The 19,956-nt window shown below is 41.7% G+C and overlaps 1 protein-coding gene across 1 annotated transcript in view; it reads left to right on the forward strand.

Moving 5' to 3' along the window:
* The window catches only part of LOC147724585 (fibrocystin-L-like), a 505,554-nt gene that overhangs the window by 34,226 nt on the left and 451,372 nt on the right, over window positions 1-19,956 (forward strand). Inside the window, exons 6-7 of the mRNA XM_086918064.1 lie at window positions 2,636-2,693; window positions 15,379-15,472. Coding sequence (XP_086774190.1) covers window positions 2,636-2,693; window positions 15,379-15,472 — 152 coding nt within the window. The remainder of the gene's footprint in view (window positions 1-2,635; window positions 2,694-15,378; window positions 15,473-19,956) is intronic.

A 19,956-nucleotide genomic window follows, 5' to 3' on the forward strand; every position in this document is an offset into this window, starting at 1 on the left:
TAAGCAGTTACTCTGCATCCACTGCTTGATTTGTAACATACAGGACTTGAATTTTTTTACGGTTTGGTCAACATCGCTGGTTATGGACACAACTATTTGTGTGTCGTCGGCATAGGAGACAGCCACAAACCCACTTTCCCTTATGATCGCCGCTAGAGGTGCCACGTAAAGATTGAAAAGCGTGGGACTTAGGGAGGACCCTTGTGGCACCCCACATGGCGATTTGAAAGGTTTGGATCTTGCTTCTCCCAGCTCTATTGTACAGCATCTATTGCTCAGATATGAGGCTAGCAGTGTGCGTGCTGAGCCCTGAACTCCTACTCCGGCCAGACGAGTCAGGAGTGTCTCGTGGTTGACCGTGTCGAAGGCCGCCAAGAGGTCTAAAAGGACCAAGGCGGCCTTCCCTCCGGCGTCGAGCACTCTCCTGAGCTCTTCCACTGCCGTTAGCAGTGCTGTTTCGGTCCCATGTCCCTCTCGAAACCCGAACTGAGAGTGGTCTAGGATGTTTCCGTCTGAGAGGTACTGGGCAAGTTGTTTGTTCAAAAGTTTTTCCAACACCTTCGCTGCAAAGGGAATCCTTGCTATGGGTCTAAAATTGCCAGGGTCCTCCAGGTCTAGGTTTTTTTTTTTTAGGAGTGGCATTACTGATGTAGATTTCCATGCTTAAGGGAAGACTCCTGATGAAATGATATGCCTAAACAGTTTTTCCAGCTGTTTGCTCAATAGCTCGGGAAAAAGCTGCATCACCTTAGGCGGGCAAGGGTCCAACGGGCAGCCTGATTTGGTGGTCATTACCGTCTGCAGAATCTGCTCCTCAGACGGTGCCTGAAACAGGAACCGCGTGCTCTGCTGTGCGCTGGGGAGAGCTGTCTCAGAAATAGTCAGGTCTTCCCCAACTGCACTGGTCATATTTGAAGGAGGCTGAGCCCCTACAATTATATCAGTTTTTCTTAAAGGAGTCATACACTGCGGCGACTTTATTAACAAAAAAGTCTCCCAACGTATTACAAAACTCGGGGCTAATATCTAATGTATCATTGCTGCCTAATTTTCCCAGCTTTTTAACTGTGGCAAATAGCTCCTTGCTAGAGTTTTTGGCCTCATTGATTTTATGCGTATAGTAGCTGCTTTTTTCTGTCACTATAAGTTTTTTATAAATAGCCAAAGAGGCTTTAGAGTCTTCCCTTGGCCCTGACTCATAGTTTGTCCTCCAAATTTTCTCCGCTTTCCTGCAGTTCCGTTTTTGCACCCTAAGGGTTTCGGAGAACAACGGTTGAGATGGAGATTTCCTTTTATGCATGACCTTTCTCAGGGGAACTGCCACACTAACCGCTGTATTAATCCAATTGGTGATTTGCTCCATAGCCGTATCGCTGTCTGGGGTCTGGGACTCTGGGGCTAACAGCTCGAGTTGTTCTTGTAGTATCCTTGTGTTCGTCTTGGCCCAATCGCGGTATATGACCGTCTTTGGCTGTGTGGTTAAGCTGGCAGTTTCTTCCGTAACCTCAGTATTGAAAATGATCGCCCTGTGGTCTGACCATGGGACCAGTAAGGTTTCAAATATTTTTACCCCCCTATTGGAAGTGAAAATCCCATCAAGCGTGAGGCCAGCCTTGTGGGTACCATGCTTGACCATCTGTTCCATTGCCATATTTGCCATGGCATCCTTCAGTGATGCTACAACTGTGTCCGCACTTTTCTCCAGATGTAGATTAAAATCCCCTAGAATAGTGTAGTCGGCGCCTCTCACACTAGATTCTAGGAAAGGGTTTAGTAAATGGATGAGGGGCGATTTAGACTTGGGGGGTCTGTAGATTAGGAGTCACCCTAAATGGTAAGGTATGCCCATACGTGACTCCCATATTCACTGTGCATTTGGAGTCAAGCTAGCCTGGCCGATGAGAAGGTTATACCCCGAAACCGGTCCCAGGATGCTTGTTTCCGGTGGAGGACCCGGCCTGACAGTTCGGGCTGGACTGCTCCAATGGGGAGCAGGGTTAAGATTGATTTGCATATGGCTGGGTCCAAACTGGAATGGCATGAGGAGGAAAAAAACAAAGGTGTGTGTACCAAACACTTACTATGGAAGTTGTAACACTTTTGTACAGTCAGAAATGGGATTCAGCCCACTCTCTATAAGGCATATTAGATAGCCATATGTTGTTCATAACCATTTCAGCCTCTGTAAAACTTCTCTGACATCTGGTTTCCTTTCATTGAAGTGAAATGCTGATGAAAACTCTTAACAGCAGAAAGAGCATGAGGTGCACTGTTTGAGAATTCCAGTGCCACCCCGTGATTTCTTATCAGATAAATAAATTCAGTGCAACGTTCACACCTATAATGTGTTGGGTTTGCAACAAAGGGTTCCAACCACATTTGGTAAAGTAAATTCGTAGTCAATTATTTTTTGATTCTTCACAATCAACCCAAACGTCAAATAAAAGTTACTTTTTACATTCGAAATATGTGCCATAAAATTAGACTATTTAGAATGTGTGTCTGTTCCTGAGAAAATAGATGGTCAAAGCGTTAGCATGTTTATGACAAATCATATAATTATCAAAACGTAGATTTGCCAAAGAGATAGTTTTATAGGCATTCTACAAAAAATAAATACTATTCATATTTTTAGGCCACCTCGAGCTTTACTCCCACCATAACAAGCATCCAGCCTTTATCCGGATTGCCAGGTAAGACTCAGTAAATGTACGTATATATCACCTTGTTAATGTTGGTTTTACAACTGAAAAAAGGCTGTAATTTTTGAGAACTGGGAGTACAATGCGCAGAATTGGCACTTGTTTATGTGTCCAGATGAAAAAATCATACTTGTTTTAAATTAAATTTTGTAACAAATAAAACAGATTTTTTAGCACTCACATTATACTATGAAGTTACTAAAAAGAATTTTCATCTGATCTTGTTTTTTCAAAGGAAAAGTTAAGTAGAAATGTTATTAAATTGAAAAAACTGACTTTCCCAGTATCTTTAATGCAGCTTCAATTGCCCTACCAAGCTGTTCATGTGTTTTTATTCGGGACATAAATGTTTTATAAATGTTGTCAGTAGGGGCTGTGTTATATTTATATGTCATGTGGTTCATCACTATATCAGTACTCACATGTTTCACTCATTAGAATGTTGCATCCTTATGATGCCTTAGATGGTTCTAAGATGATGTCATGCCTGTGGCATCAGTGAGCAGTTGGTCCAGCTGTGTCTGGCATGAAGATGTTCAGGTCTTTCCTTGAAGAATAAATCTACTTGAAGAACATCATTGGATTGTATCTTTTATTTATCACAACAAATTTGACAACGAGGGTGGCTGGCAGAGATCGGGGGTAGCAAGGTGGGGGCAAAGGGGGGTAGAGGGGAAGGGGATTATTAAATTTTTTTTAAACTTACCTCACTGCTGCCACTCTCCGTCGTCTCTCTTCTGAACAGGAAGCAGGCAGTCAGGTTTCCCTGACCAATCACAACGCTGCTATGCAGCATTGTGATAGGTAAGCACCCTGGCTCTCCTGACCAATCACGTTGTGACACAGCACTCAGTCAGGGACTGGAGGGGTGGTCTTGTTCTTCACACAGGCTGTAATGCAGCCTAGATGGAAAACATATGAAGTGGGCATGACTGCTTTGGGCGGCCCGAGAGGGCTGGCCAAACGGTCATTGCGCACTTAGGAGGGTGCTACGGCTCCTCGGCTACCCTGATAGCATAGCAGACCCACCCGCCCCCATCCTGCAAAACTGCAGGACAGGTACAAAATAAAATGATAATAACATCAAGTTATAGTCATTTTATATTTCCTTTCTTGCACTGCTTCAAAGCAGTCAGGCGACGTTCCTCCACCTTAGTGGAGGAGCTGCCCCTGGATGTTGCAAGTTATCACAAGTCAGAACCTTTTTATGGTCTGACTTGACAGCGCAGCTGTCACCAGACAATCTTATATCACTAAGGAGGGGCTTTGGCTCCACTTACATGATGGAAGCCAGAAGTACATGTATTGATTGGGTAGATGTGTGCTTCCACAAAAAAGTGCTTGCCCTTAAAGCAGGTGTGTTCCTTTTGTTTACTTATGCAGCTGCCTGAGCTTGAATGTTCAGGGGAACACAAAAGACATTGTAAAGCTAATAAAGTGTCTTTAGATAACAAGATAATGTATTGTGTTTCTCTCTGGCAGCAGCACAGATGGGAGTAAGGCAGTCATTGACCTACATGGATTTTAAGGACTGGTTTGTCAATGCAACTGTCTTCTGACCATGTGACCTACACTAATATGATTCTGCAGTCCTTTACTTCTGCACTAAGACATATCCATTCCCATGCTATTCACTTGTAAAGTGTCACTTTACCCTACAACATTCATTAAAAGCCAAACCTGTTGCCATTGCTGATGTTTTTGCTGTATATAATGAACCACTTGCTAGTGAAACTCTCAGCTTTCATATGAACAATCGCCTTACTTCTCATTGCAGAAAAGACCTAAGACAATTCGTGTTACACTCCCCCTGGAAACAGGGCATCATTTATGATGTTGTGATCTGAGGTAGAGCAACTGATATACAGTGCATCATTTATTGAACTCAGACTGCAACAGTGCCTGCTGTGCTCCGCCTGTCTTTAATTCACTTTTTGAAATTTTAAAGGTTTTATTGGCTTTGCAGTTGCTGTAGAATCATTGTATCCTTTTCCTGTAAATTTACTGGGGTCAAATGGTCTTCAATGTCACATCATGAGAGGGCATTAGCTTGAAAAGTCACAGGCTGTAACTCATGCGAAATCCCCAGGTGTGAAAGTGTTCGCCAAGTCTCATCCACCACCGAATCTACTACCAAATTGTTGTGAAGAATTTATGCTAGTAGTTGGAGTATCAGTACAAATCAGTCCAGACTCACACTGTTTCAGCAACAGCGTTATCAATTTATGAGGGGACAAAACTACCACAGCACATTTCTAAGTGAATCTCTGCTTAACATCTTTTTATATGACCTAGGAAGCAGAGAAATGTGAGTTAGGTTGACGCAATAACAAACAACATTAAATATATATAAGGACAGAGCATAATAAAATGTACAAACTAATTTATCACGTGCAATTAAATACTAATGAATAGAAAGGCACAGTCAGAGTTTTCACTTATGGACTTTTCTGGTATTCAAAATCCTACAGAGGCACATGGCAGCATACTGAAGCTAGTGATCTACCCCTTAGGTCAGATATGTTGTCAATTAATCCTCACTGAAGCCACCAATTATAGTGACAAAATGGGAAAAAGCTAGATTTTATAACAATTGAGTTCACTGGGATAACTTTGCTACCTCCCTGTTCCATAGCTTTACATTCAGCTTAGTCCATATTTTGGTTCTCAAAATCATCCATCTCAGCTTGGCTGTACTTTGTAGCTGTGTAGAACAACATAAAGATACATAAGTTCACCACAAAGTCCAGCTGAAGCCTTTTCCTTAATAGCAAAATCTTTGACCAGCACAGACCTAGAACTCATGCCTGACAAGAGTACACCCTCTGTTGGGTAACCTCAGCACTGGCAACCAAAGATTATTGTTATTGGCCATGTCACTCCTGTATTTTACTTTAGCCACCAAGTCCTAGAGGCAGGCCTCTATACATAAAGCCACTCTCTAGCCAGGAATCTCTCTCAGGTTTCAAACAAGTCCACTTGTGATTGCTCAGCTCCATCCCTTTCAGAGCAGAGAGTCCTTTCTGCTTTTGTGTCCCAATAGAAGTAACAGAAGGTCAGCCAGATGATCCTTGTAGAGAGGATTAAGTGCCTTAGTGTCAATAGAGTTAAAGGTTGCCCACGTCTTCCATTTTATTATTCAGGGAAAATCTTATTTTCTTTTTCTGATGTTCTAGCTTGTCTAAGAATGTTCTTAGGAAGCCGTGGTGAGTTCCATTCTTTTCACATGCGCTAGAAGGTAACTGAAGAATTCCCTCCAACCAAGCTTGGCAACTTTCCCACCTAAAACCAACCCCCATTTCCAGCGCTTCCTCTTTGAAGTTACTGTGCAGTTTCCAAGAGTTCCTCACTTCCAATGGTCCTATACTTTTTTTGAATTGCAGAAATCTGTCGTCCAATGTCACCATTTCCTGACTGCCATGTGTTCCTATAACCCTCCCCGTTGGCTCACTCTTTCTAACTGTTTAGTGCTTGAACCACTTCAGCTTTCAAGCTTGTAGATCTATCTGCATTGACCTCTGGAAGTCCACTTGTACAACTCTAATCTGAGATGCTACATAAAGTCACCGAACTAGAGGCTAGAGGCAGTCAACAGGACTGGTTTCAATTCCAATGTGCTAACTGACAGAAACATGTAAATTTTGTTAAATGTCATTTTCTACTGTCATAATTAATTGACATCCATACTAATAATATAAAATGAGAGCCCAAACCTTTGAGGCGGGTAATCTCAGGAACCACAGCACCAATCACAACACCCAATACAGCGTTGGAAAGGGCAGTTGCAGCAGAAGGGCATAGGCTATGCAGACGCCCACCATATACATTTAAAAGGTAAAAGAACGGTGCCAGCAAAGTAGTCCCTTGTGGGCGTGTCTGCGTTGTGCTATGGGAGTGTGCTGGGGGCGTGACAAACGCTGGGGGCGTGTGGTACATTCCGCCCTTCATGCCATGTCTCATATCGTGTGCTAATCCCACCCTGCTCCCTTTAAATACCCCTGCACCCCATAATCATTACCCCCTTACTCCTTAAAATACCCCAATACCCTTAAACACTAACCCATCTTAACCCTATAAATATACCCTGTACTCCAAAACCCAAACCTATCCCTAAACCCTAAAAATACCCCTGTATCCCAAAACCCAAACCTAGCCCTGAACCCTATGAATACCCCTGTACCTCAAAACCCAAACCTACCCCTGAACCCTAAAAATACCCCTGTACCCCAAAACCCAAACCTAGCCCTGAACCCTAAAAATACCACTGTACCCCAAAACCCAAACCTAGCCCTGAACCCTAAAATACCCCTGTACCCCAAAACCCAAACCTAGCCCTGAACCCTTAAAATACCCCTGTACCCCAAAACCCAAACCTACCCCTGAACCCTAAAAGTACCCCTGTACCCCAAAACCCAAACCTAGCCCTGAACCCTAAAAATAACCCTGTACCCCAAAACCCAAACCTACCCCTGAACCCTAAAATACCCCTGTACCCCAAAACCCAAACCTAGCCCTGAACCCTAAAAATACACCTGTACCCCAAAACCCAAACCTACCCCTGAACCATAAAAATACCCCTGTACCCCAAAACCCAAACCTAGCCCTGAACCCTAAAAATACCACTGTACCCCAAACCCCAAACCTAGCCCTGAACCCTAAAAATAACCCTGTACCCCAAAACCCAAACCTACCCCTGAACCCTAAAATATCCCTGTACCCCAAAACCCAAACCTCGCCCTGAACCCTAAAAATACCCCTGTACCCCAAAACCCAAACCTAGCCCTGAACCCTTAAAATACTCCTGTACACCTGAACCCAAACCTAGACCTGAACCCTAAAAATACCCCTATACCCCAAAACCCAAACCTAGCCCTGAACCCTAAAAATAACCCTGTACCCCAAAACCCAAACCTACCCCTGAACCCTAAAATATCCCTGTACCCCAAAACCCAAACCTCGCCCTGAACCCTAAAAATACCCCTGTACCCCAAAACCCAAACCTAGCCCTGAACCCTTAAAATACTCCTGTACACCTGAACCCTAAAAATACCCCTATACCCCAAAACCCAAACCTAGCCCTGAACCCTAAAAATACCCCTGTACCCCAAAACCCATGCCTATCCCTAAACCCTAAAACTACCCCTGTACCCCATAACCCGAAACTATATCTGAACCCTTAAAATACCCAAACACCCCAAAACATATACCTCAGTACCCCAAAACATATACCCCTATACCCATACTTACCTTATCCAAACATTTTTTTAAAAACAGGCTTTTACCATTCATGCATTTACAACGAATTTCGTTGTAAATGTATGCGTGGTAAAAGCATATAAAATGTAATGCCATGCGTTATAATGGCATTGCGGAGTCATAGTACTTTCGTAATGAAAGTATGCGGAGTGATGGTATGCGGAAAGAAGGTTGCGGAATAATGGGTGTTTACCCTCCCCGGTAAGTACATTGGTGGCACGGCGGCCCACATCTCCAGCAACATACTCATATTTTTTCACCACTCATTTGAAAAATGCACAGGTCTCTCTCATTGATGGCCAGCACCGACATAAACTTTTAGACCCACCTCCCGCCACAAGTTCTAGAATTGCGAACTTTAGAGCCCGGGAGCTACGTTCGAATCTCTGCAACAGCTCAACATCCTGTGATTCCAGGCAAATCGCTTTGTCTCCCCGTGCCTACCACAAATGAATGTGTTATTCTGTAATGTAAATTGTGCTCATGTCATGTTGTCGAGTTCGCACTATATAATATTGCAAGGAAAAATAAAGTAGGGAAACTCGAGTTCACACACTACTGAACGTGCACTCTTAAGTGCATCAGCTGTGCACTGTGAAACGGAGCGTTTCACAGGCCTGTCACAGATAAGAAATGCTATCAAAACGAAATCCTACAATACAATATACTACTGGCCGGCAGCAATTCATACCCGGACAACGTCGGGATGGGCTGCTAGTTTTTTATAAAATATAGAAACAATTTTGAATTAAGATTCCACAATTTTCCTAGCTGAAGTTACAAATATATGATTTTAGTTCTAGCTATGCCTGCCTTGGGAAAATTTTACTTGAGCTACATTTTAACAAAACGTTTTTAGAAACTTTTCTCTGAGGAGAAATACTTTTTAAAATATTTAGTATGTACCAGTTTAATACATTAATCGCATAATTGTGTTCTCTGGAGTCACACATTACTCATACTTGTGGGTGGTATACATATACACAACAGTCACGTGAGATTTAACCTGCACACCACTAGTGCATTACCTTTGCCAGCTTACAAGGTTCTTACTGGTTAGCCAGTTAGGTTAACCAATTGAACAGTACATTTTTCTGGAATAAAGCACACACACAGTTCCACTTAATACCAGTGTTTCAGCTCAGAGTCATAAATAATACCAGTAAAACCAATAGAAAAATTGGTAGAACCTCTACAAAACTATGTCACCACTTACACACATAAATTAAACTATTAAAGTATTGCCCCTACAAAGTAAACTGAGGTAGGTATAACACTGTAACAGTTTTCCAACTAGGGTTTTCCAGGACTAGTTAACATTTTTATTTGAGATAAGAGAAATTAGTCAAATATCCAGGTCTTAAGGTTTTATGGAAAACTAGTTAATAACATACACATTTGATACTAAACCACAAGCTTGTTCTACTGTGCAATAGAAAGGTGAAACAAAACGGACCGTTTAGCCATAAACAATGCATTTTCACTCTAAAGATAACAATAAAGCTTCTCAAGCTTAGATGTGACATAGGGGACAGAGGGGTGAAGCTTTCTCTGCGTGGAGGTACTTCACACCTAACGCCAAGCAGGAACAGCATTCAGGGCAGTGATCCTCAAATCCTTCCTGCTTATTTTTATGCTAGCAAGCGCCTTTCCAGCTAGCAAAGATGCCCGCCCCCTGACCAAGCCCCATTTCTGGCAGCATAGTTGGCAGGAAAATTGGTATTCAGGAGAAGTGTGTCCCTTCCCAGCCACAACCACCCCATAGGGGTCCAGAGCTGAACTGACCGCCTCCTTTAAAAATCCTCCACATTTGATGGAAGGATATTTAGCCAATAGGATTAGGGACGTGTTCACCCCAAATTGAGTGAACACATACAGGGTGTAGCCACCCTCAAGGTAAGTAGACCATTGGCTACTCCCTGTAACTCACAGTAACACCCCCTAAAGTTTAATACTTAAGGGGCATACTGAACCAAGGAATTCATATCTGCCTTGACCTAAGAAGAAAGACGACATCCCTGAAGTTGACCCTGCAGAGAAGCCTGAAGACCATGACTGCCTTAGCCCCAGCCCAACCGGCCTGTCTCCAGCTTCGAACAGCCTGCAACAAAAAGGCGGCCCGTCTTGCAACCCGTGTTCTCTGAAAACCCTGGGATGACTGCTGCCTTTGAAAAAGACTCAAATCTCCTGTGGCCAGTGGACCTGTCCAGAAGAAACTAATTCTAAGGACTCCTGTGCCATCTTCACCCATTGCTCACGGCCTGAGTATGAGTGTCTCACCTGTCCAGTCCAGTCAAGTCTCCCCAGAGATCCTAACCTCGAATTCATCATTGGCCATCCTGACTTCCATGTTGCAACCTGTGGTGTGAATCCAAAGGGTCCACCCAAACCGCAACTGGCCCGGTAAGAGGAAATTCAACCTCTAAAGGTATTCCTGCACCAGCAGCCCCTGGGTTATGGGTATCTTGACCAGCGGCGCCCCTGTGACCCTCAACATTCTAAATTCAATTGGCTGTCCCAGGATTTCTGCCTGCCCCCTCCAGTTCGCCACCTCCAGCCACAAAGAGGAATCACCATAAGATTTTATTGGATGCCTGACACTGTGCTTGCCCCCTGCACCCGGGCAGCCACGGCCGCTGCAGGTAAGAGCGGTGGAGCGGTGGGGCCGGCAGGGAGGGGGTTTCAAGAGACAACCACAAGGGAAAATTAAACAAATAATAAATTTTCCCTCATGGTCATTTCTAGAAATCCATTCAGCTGGCCCAACTGCCCCACCGCTCTTACTTGCAGCGCCCGCGGCTGCACATGCTGCCCCTGTGCCACTGGTACTGTAGCTTTGGTGCTGTTTTGTGCCCCCCCCTGTGCTTGCCTAAAAGCCTGGGGCTGTGCCCTGAAACCTAGGGTACTTACCTGTAACCAGCACCTATACTGTGTGCCCCCAGTCTCCATTGACTGAAATTGGGCCCAGTGACCCCTGCACTCTGCTGCCCCATTGCTGCTGGTGGTGCAGTACCTACCTTGTTCTGACCCTTGCCAAGTGTTGGTTTAAAGCCCAGAATACTGGATGTGTAAGTCGAGTTCTTACCTGTAAAGGTATATAATTGTCTTCCTCCCGTAGGATTGTGTTGCATTTCTTGGTAGTGCACTAAGGGCCATATGTAGAACGCCAAATAACGATCGCAAACACTGAAAATCTGTGAATTTCGGCGTTTGCGATCGCAATTCAGCTTTGTCCAATGTAGGTAGGCAAATACCTACTTACAAAATAGGGAATCGCTAAAATTGCGATTCCGTATTTTGCGCAAGCATTTAGAGAATCGCAATGTGCGAATCCCTAAATGCTATGCTAGTAGGCATCGCACATTGTGATATTGCCTTAAGGAATCTCAAATTACCACCAACTTCAAGTTGGTGGTAATTTGCAATTTCCTTTAAAAAAAAGCACTTTTTTGCTTTTTAAAAAGTGCACATGTGGCACATATTCATGCCCTTAGGGCATGTTTGTGCGCCACATGTGCACACATGCACATTTCAGGGGTGCAACAGGGTGTCGCTCTGGAACCCTTGCACCCTTGAAATTCCGCACACAATTTGCGAGTACCTATTGGGTACTCACAAATTGCGGGCGCAATTCCCATTCATTCCTATGGGCCTCTAGGCCCATAGGAATGAATGGGAAGGTATTCCTTGATTGCGAATCGCAATTTGAAATTCGTAATTAAGGAATATTAAGGAGTCACAGAAATATTCCTACCTACATGGCATTTTGCGATTCCCTAAAAATCGCTATAAAGGACTCGCAAAACTGCTTTTACCTACATCTGGCCCTCAGTGCCTAAGTTACTGCGGCTGTTGATTTAATACCACAAAACATTTTCAGTATCACTATAAAGTACAGAAAAATATGTTTACAAAAACACTTTTTTCTGTACCCGAAATGTTTCACTATTATAAAACTGGTACTTACCTGCAACTGAGTTTCTCTTGATTCTAGAAATAAAATGTTCAAAGTAATATTTTTATACAAAACAATTGGTCTTGGATTCACTCTTTGAGTGTGTGTAAGCATTTCTTACCTGAGTGTGTACACCAAATGCTTAACACAGCCATCTGATAAGCACTACTGCTCACCCACACAACCGCAAAAGAGAGTAAGGTATTATCTACTTTTACCTCAGTAAAGCCTCTTTGGATCCATTGGACTCTGTGCACACTAAACCTTACTTTGGTATAGTGTATACAGAACCAGCTTCCTACTCTCAATACCTATGCAATTTAAGTATCTTGTCCTCTGGTGTCTGGCAAAAACCATGGTTGCAAGGCCTCTGCTGCCTGACTGTTCAACCCAACAATGCTCTGGATCTTCTCTAGCTGCTTTGGTTCCCCTTGACGATATAGGGTACTTCATCACCTGTTGATAAGAAGTTCATCATGCTTTGATAAAGGTTTTTTTAATATTAAATGGACACAATAAAATTGTAGTGGATAGTGCAGCATTAAACAAGGGTGAAAGAATCACTGAATGCTAAATGAATACAAACTCTCTTCTGACCTTCATTCATAACTTCCCAGTACACATTGTATGCAATTCCTCCCAGTACTGCATTCTCCATACCACTTCCTGTTTTAGTGCGGCGAGTCTGCATTTGCTACCAGGGTCAGCTCTGGGGCGGTGGGTGCCATGTTTTCAAGTATAGTATGATTTTAAAAGCACCTGCTGCTGCGTTCCTTACCTCCAGCAATTTTCAGGCAACCATAAAAATGTCAAGCTAACTCCAGTGATTAATTTCTTTTCTAGAGAGAGATTGGAGTTTTATCTAGGGGCAGTTTTGACTCAACATAAGGCAGGGCAGTGGGGTAATAAGCCTGCTGCAAAGAATATGTACCATGCAGATCACAAGTACATATAATGGAGGAATTCAGTGGGTTACTTCTTTGGTCAGATAGATCATTTTGTTACTTGCAGTTTGCAGGTTAAAATCCTAATGTGGAACAGCGTATTATAAGCTGCCACCAAATCACCCCATGCATACTGCAAAGTATACGTTATAGAGTTATAATTTTTTGCCCAGTCTTTCATTTTCCTAATGTAAAAAGGGTAAATTTGGGTAAAAATATATTCTTATTAGTTAAGACAACCCCACAACCATGATGTTACGTTTTAACATCTGAGTGTGTGCTTCTACAAACGAAGTACTCTTAAACTATACTGTCTATCAGTATGGATGACATGTGACTCCTACACCTTGTGGTTTTTCTGTCAGATGAAACATTTACTAAACACTTATTTATACACAAATGATTCATTATCTCTGTTAACCCGTTTGCCGCTGCCGCGGCACTTCCGAAAAACAGGTGGGGCCGCATCAGCCATTGGCCAACGGCAGCACTGGGGAGGTAGTGCAGCCGTCGGCCAATGGCCGACGGCAGCACGGAAGGGGTTAAATGTGTATGTTAAGTAAACACTATAAAACAAAATAAATGCTTGTGAGAGAGAATGGTTGTGAACACTTAACATTGTTAAATGGTGGTGGTGGTGGTGAGGGAATCCTTGGCGAAGGAGGTCAGAGGGGGGTGCCAACAAACATTGTTGCACTGGTCACCACCAGCGATAAAGCTGGTCCTGTTTCCTACAGTAATGCGCCCTGTACTGCTGTTCCTCTGATTAAGGAACAGAGATGTTCTGCTTATCTGAAAGGCACAATGTCTCACTCCAGCACTAAAGTAAGAGGAACATGTTAGATTGGTTCTGAGGTGCGACACAGGGGCCGCGCCAGGCAGTTATTGGAGTCTGAGACCTCAATTGGTCCTGAACATCAAATTTAAGTAGCAAAGCTGAGGCGGATCCTGTTTGAACCCAATGGTGCCTACCTCAAAATTGCATATTTGCAATCAGTGGTGCATCAGCAGTGATGTGCTTCCCATATGTGCTTGCAGTGGATCAGGGCCGGACAGGGATCCCAAAGTAGCCCTGGCAATTTTCTCGGGCCTGTCCCTGAGGAAGAACTGTTTGGCCCCGGGAAGCTGGAAAAGATTGTTTGCTGCTTTTGTTACAGGGACCGATATTGAAGGACTGCTGCAAAACCGCCCCCCTGTAACAAAATCGTCCCCCACCTTTCCAGCCTCCTGGGTAAAGCCTGATGCCCAGTATGGCCAGTCCAGCCCTGCACTGGATCACATATGTATATCTACAATGTTAAGTGGGCCCATAATAGAGTGATAGGAACTTATGGAGAGTACATCACCCATGTACCCAAAATAAAAATAAAAAATAAAACAATATTAAGGCATGCAGTAGGGAAATAGTTAGCCTGCTTGTGCTGAGTGAGCGGTCTCTAAAGGAACACAAGATGCCAAGATCTCAGAGAGCCACAGCATATAGTTATGACTTCACTCTCCAAAAATGAGTCATAACGAAAAGTGTAGAGTGTGCACAAAATCCACCCTAAGGGGCCCATTAGGATGGCAGGCGGACTTTGTCCGCCTGTCATCCTGACTTAAAACGGGACCGCCCGCCATAAGGGCGGCGGTCCCATGGGGCCATTAGGATGCGCCCGCCACACTGGCGGGCGCATCCCGCATTTTTAACATTGCGGGCGCCGCAATTCTAAAAATGCACATTGTGCACTTCAATGCACAATGTGACAGGCACCATGCAGTGCCTGTCACGTGGTACAGTGAAGTGCAGGTGCGCATCCCCCACCCCCAACCCCTCCGGAGTCCCTTGGGGCCCGCAACGGGCCCCCACAAGACATTCCCGCATGTCCCCGCCTTCACCCTAATATGGATGGAGGTGTCTAACAGACACCGCCACCATATGAAACCCTTTTCCGCCCAGTCAACTCCTTGACCGGGCAGAAAAGCGGCGGGCGGTCTTTCGGTCAACCACAGTCCCCCCGCCATAGTAATATGGTGGTGGGGAAATGGTTGACGGGCGGGAAAGGATGTCGGGCGGATCGCCACCGCCCACATGGCGGTGGCGATCCGCCTGACATCCTAATGGGGCCCTAAGTACGCAGAGCCAGGCACCTTGGGCAAGCCTATTGGGTGCACCGACACATAGCTCTAAAAGTAACTCATCACAACTAACAGACACTACTGTCATATTTCACCTAAATGACAACATCTTAGCTCAATACGCAGACAATGTAAATAGCCTGCCCTTGGGTGTGCTCTTTTGCTGTTTGCTAACAGGATTGTTTGCAAGATCTCTGTTGCCAGGTGATTTCACCCTAGTGGCCTGCTCTTGCTATCGTGGTTTCCCTTGGAGCACACCAGTCCCTAGTGCGTGGACTGCCTGCAGTACAATGGCTAGACGGCCCTCTTCTCTTATCCACTGACATAGGAATCGCTGTCAACCAGACTCAGGCAATGGCCATTTTGGAATGATTATTAATATTTTATTTATGTGATGTTGCAGGTTCAATGATCACTATGAGCGGAAGGATTCTAACTGATGTTTATGGCAGCAACACCGCCGTCAGTTCTAATGGATTAAATGTCCGAATTTTGAGGTAAGTTATACTTACAGTATTGAAGTGCTCCGTAAATCACCACAGTTCTGCATTAAATGTCTGTATTAAAATGCATTTGTCGTTAATTAGTGATCACATCTGATGGTTCAGAGTAAATAGGTTAATGTGGTGCCAAAGAAAATAAATGTGCCACAAAAACGTATGTTACTTAGTACAAGTGTACTAATAATCACACATTGCCACATTTATTACTAAAGTGCAAAACACATTATCACCACAGTCCGACGTAACTGAAATCACGATAGTAACAACTAGCATAATACTCTCTGCACACCTACATATCTACAGCATATACTATATGCAATATTCAATTATATCTGCTGTAAGATAGAATCGGACTGCATTATCCCTTGTACCTGCAGTCTCCCAGATGTGTAAGGTCTGTTGCCACCTAACGCAATCACAGCCATCTTTGTCACATAGGCTTCTAATAACAGAATCTACATCTTCAAGCGCTATTTTAAATAGTTTTCAATCTAAGCTGGCAAGCAATGTATTTCTTTTTTTTGTTTTTTTTGTTCGGAATAATTTTATTGAGATTTCAAAATGAAGACATAAAAGACAATACCAAAAATCAATACATATCAATAAGACCCAATTGAGTGATTAAAGCAAACAATGAAAAGATCAGAATAGGTCATGAAATTACTATAAGTAAGAAATCAATCAAAGGAGAAATAAAATGATGGTATGGGAAAGGAGGAAAAGGGAAAAGGGATTACAAGATATCAACACACAGGTAATGCTGAGTTGCTGCTAACATCTCAATACCGTAAATCTAAATACATCAATTCTCATTATTGTTGTAACAACATATATGAATCAATAGGAGACCAAAAGGATTGAAAAGAGTCAAGGTTATGATTAACTCCATGTAAAGATAATTGGGCACCTCTTCTTGTGAAGATAATCCATGACCACCAAGCATGAACAGAGAGAGAGGAATCATCTTTCCAACAAAAAGTAATTGATTTTAACGCAGCTGAAATTAAGAAGTTAAACAATTTTGCATTACAGTCTGAAATTTGATGACTAAGCATGACTGATTTACAAATTAATAAGCGATATGATAAAACATCGTGAATAGGTAATATTTTTAACAAAACTTCCCAAACATCTGACCAAAATTTAGAAATCATTTGGCATTCAAATAACATATGACGTAAGGACCCAGGCTGTGAATTACAATGCCAACAAACATCCGAAGGAATTAATTTAGCACGATGAAGACGAACTGGCGACCAGAGTGAATTAAACAAAGTATATGCGTTTGTTTGATATAGTGACACTGGTAACCACCCAGAAATACTATTAAGCCAATAGATTTCCAAGAGTCAGTAGATAAGTGAATAGAGAGTTCAATATTCCAAAATGTAGAAATAACATCAATATTGGTACCTAATGAAACAGAAAATTATTTATACAAAATAGAAACAACATGAGAAGATGAAGAAACAGCTGCAAGATAAATTAACAAACCATGTGAAACAACAGAGGGAACACCATTCGGGAAAGAATGTAAAATAGAATTACATAAAGATTGATACTTAACTAAATCATTCTTAGGCAATTGGAATTGTGATTGCAACTCATGAAAAGGAATAAAAGCATTATCATAAAATACATCTTTAGGATAAAATATGCCCGCCTTAATCCATGAGTGCCAAAAATTCACATTTCTATTTAGTTTGATAATAGCACTATGCCATAATGATATATGCATTGTAGAAATTAAAGGAGTAGCAAAATTAACATCTAAATCATTGAAAATTAATCTGGAGTATTTAAGTATAGATGAATGGTGTACAACAGTAGATTTATGTAAGGAGGGTAATGGAAAAGGAGCAATAAGTGATTTTTCAATATCAAACCAAATAGGAGGTTTAACCACAGGTGAAATAGTAAACCAGAAGGAACTTTGTTTCAATATGAATGCCTTATGGTAAAGAAAAAAGTCAGGAATGCCAAATTCAGCATTACATTTGGGTATTTTTAATTTTTTATAAGCAATTCGAGGACGCTTGTTAGACCATAAAAACTTAGATAACAGCTTATCAATATCTTTATAAAATTTTAACGGAAATTGAGTGGGTATCATAGCAAGGGAATAAAATATTTTAGGAGCAATATTCATTTTTATGGATTCCATTCTTCCCCACCAAGTGAGATGAAGAGAAGACCACCTAGCAGTTTTAGTTGTAACAAAATCAAGAATAAAAGTACTATTTAATTTTAACGTTAATGGCAAGGAGGATGCAAACAAAATTCCTAGATATTTAAGTTTATGTTTCTGCCAAACAATATCAGATAAAGGTAAGATATCAGGGGTAAATAGCACATTTAAGGGGAAAAATTCTGTTTTATTAACGTTAAGTTTGTAACCTGAAATTTCTGAGTATTTGTCAATAATGGAAAATAAGGAGGGAAGAGATGAGATTGGATTACTAATAAACAATAACACATCATCTGCATAAGCCAAAGTCTTAATGGTAACATCTTTAATTGTAATTCCCTGAATATTATCACACTTACGTATATAATTAAGAAAAGGTTCAATTCCTAGAATAAACAAAAGAGGGGAAAGGGGGCAGCCCTGACGTATTCAACTAAATAGGGATAATTGAGTAGAAATTTGACCATTAATAAATAAACGAGCAGTGGGAGCACACTAAAACGCAGAAATCATACGAATAAAGGAGGGACCAAAATTAAATGCCAATAAAGTTGAAAATAAAAATTGCCAATGAATCTTGTCGAAGGCTTTTTCTGCATCCAAAGCCATAACTCCAGCAGGGACAAGAATGCTAGGACTTTGTTCAAAAACATGTAGTAGGGTTCTGGTATTATTGGTTGAATATCTGTTTTTCATAAATCCGGATGGAGCGGGATGAATAATAGAATGGAGTATTGGAGCTAATCTAGTGGCAAGAATTTTAGCATATAACTTACAGTCCTGATTTATTAGGGATTTAGGGCGATAGTTGGAAACTAGGGTGGGATCTTTATCGGGTTTGGGAAGAACAATGATTAAGGCATCAGTAAAAAAGCCTGAAATGGTCCCAGAGGAACTAAAATGTGAAAACAGCTGAAATAAATAAGGTAAAAGGTGGGGTTGAAATTCCTTATAAAATTCAGCGGGTATACCATCAGGGCCTGGGGATTTATTTTGCTTAAGCGATTTAATGGCTGCCAGAATTTCCTCATTAGAAATAGGTAAATCCAATCCAATTCTATCTGAGGAAGAAATTTGTAAAAAGGCATCAATTAAGGAACTATCACATAGGTCAGGTTTACAATATAAGCTAGAATAAAAGTCAAGAAACTCTTGAACAATATCATTATGGGACAATGCAATTTTACCGTGGGGATTACGAATAGAAGTAATTTGTGTTCTATCTCTTTTAATATGTTGGTAATTAGCAAGGAGTTTCCCAGACCTATTGGAGTTAAAACGAAATCTAGCATTGGATTTGGCGATTTGAACTCCAGTTCTTTTACTAAGAATAGAGATTAAACTCGTAACAAAGTTTTTGTAATTCTAATTTGTATTGGGGATTATTGGAGGTAATAAATAATCTTTCAAATTTTGCAATTTGTTTTTCCAAATGCTTAACATTCGTGTTAAACAATTTATTCTCATGAGCCATAATGGAAATTGTAGCCCTTCTAATGTAAGCCTTAAATGCATCCCATCTATTGACTACAGAAGTTGGGTTTTCTGGATTAAACAAAAAATAATCTTGGATAGCTTGCAATAATTTAGGTTTATTACGCTCATGGAGAGCAATACTATTGTTCATTCGCCATCTGGTTTGTTTAGTAAAGTTGGAGGAGTTATTTAAAACAAAAGAAATTAAAGCATGATCTGATATATCAATATTACCAATAGCTGGAGTAGACGTTGTCTGGAGAAGAGATAGGGAAATGAGAAAGTAATCAATTCGTGAATGAGAATTATGAGGATTGGAAAAAAAGGTTAAAAAAATTTCAGTAGGGAAATGAAGTCACCAAATATCCGCTAATTTGGTGGTTTGCTTAAACAATGTAAAGGCATGAAATACTTTGGGAGGACGAAATTTAGTGGCAGACAATCTATCCAAAAATGGGTCAGCTATAACATTAAAATCACCCCCAACAATAATGGGAACATTACCCAACTTCAAAACCTCTGTAGTAATAGTAGACCAAAAAGTAGGATCATCTGCTGTAGGACCATAAATATTAAACAAAAAGAAAGTAGAGTCATGAAGTTTAACTTTAGCTATTATATATCTACCCTCAGAATCCGAAAATGTATTCAGAACCTGACAATGAAGCCATTTTGCAAAGAAGATCGCCACACCATTTTTCTTTCCTTGAGCCGGAGAAGAAACAATAGTGTCAACCCATTTTTTATTCATATACTGAAGTATTTTATCATCAATATGAGTTTCTTGTACAAAGCAAATATAAGCTTTACAACT

Source organism: Lissotriton vulgaris, chromosome 4_1, assembly GCF_964263255.1.
Source record: "Lissotriton vulgaris chromosome 4_1, aLisVul1.2, whole genome shotgun sequence".
Taxonomy (NCBI): Eukaryota; Metazoa; Chordata; class Amphibia; order Caudata; family Salamandridae; genus Lissotriton; species Lissotriton vulgaris.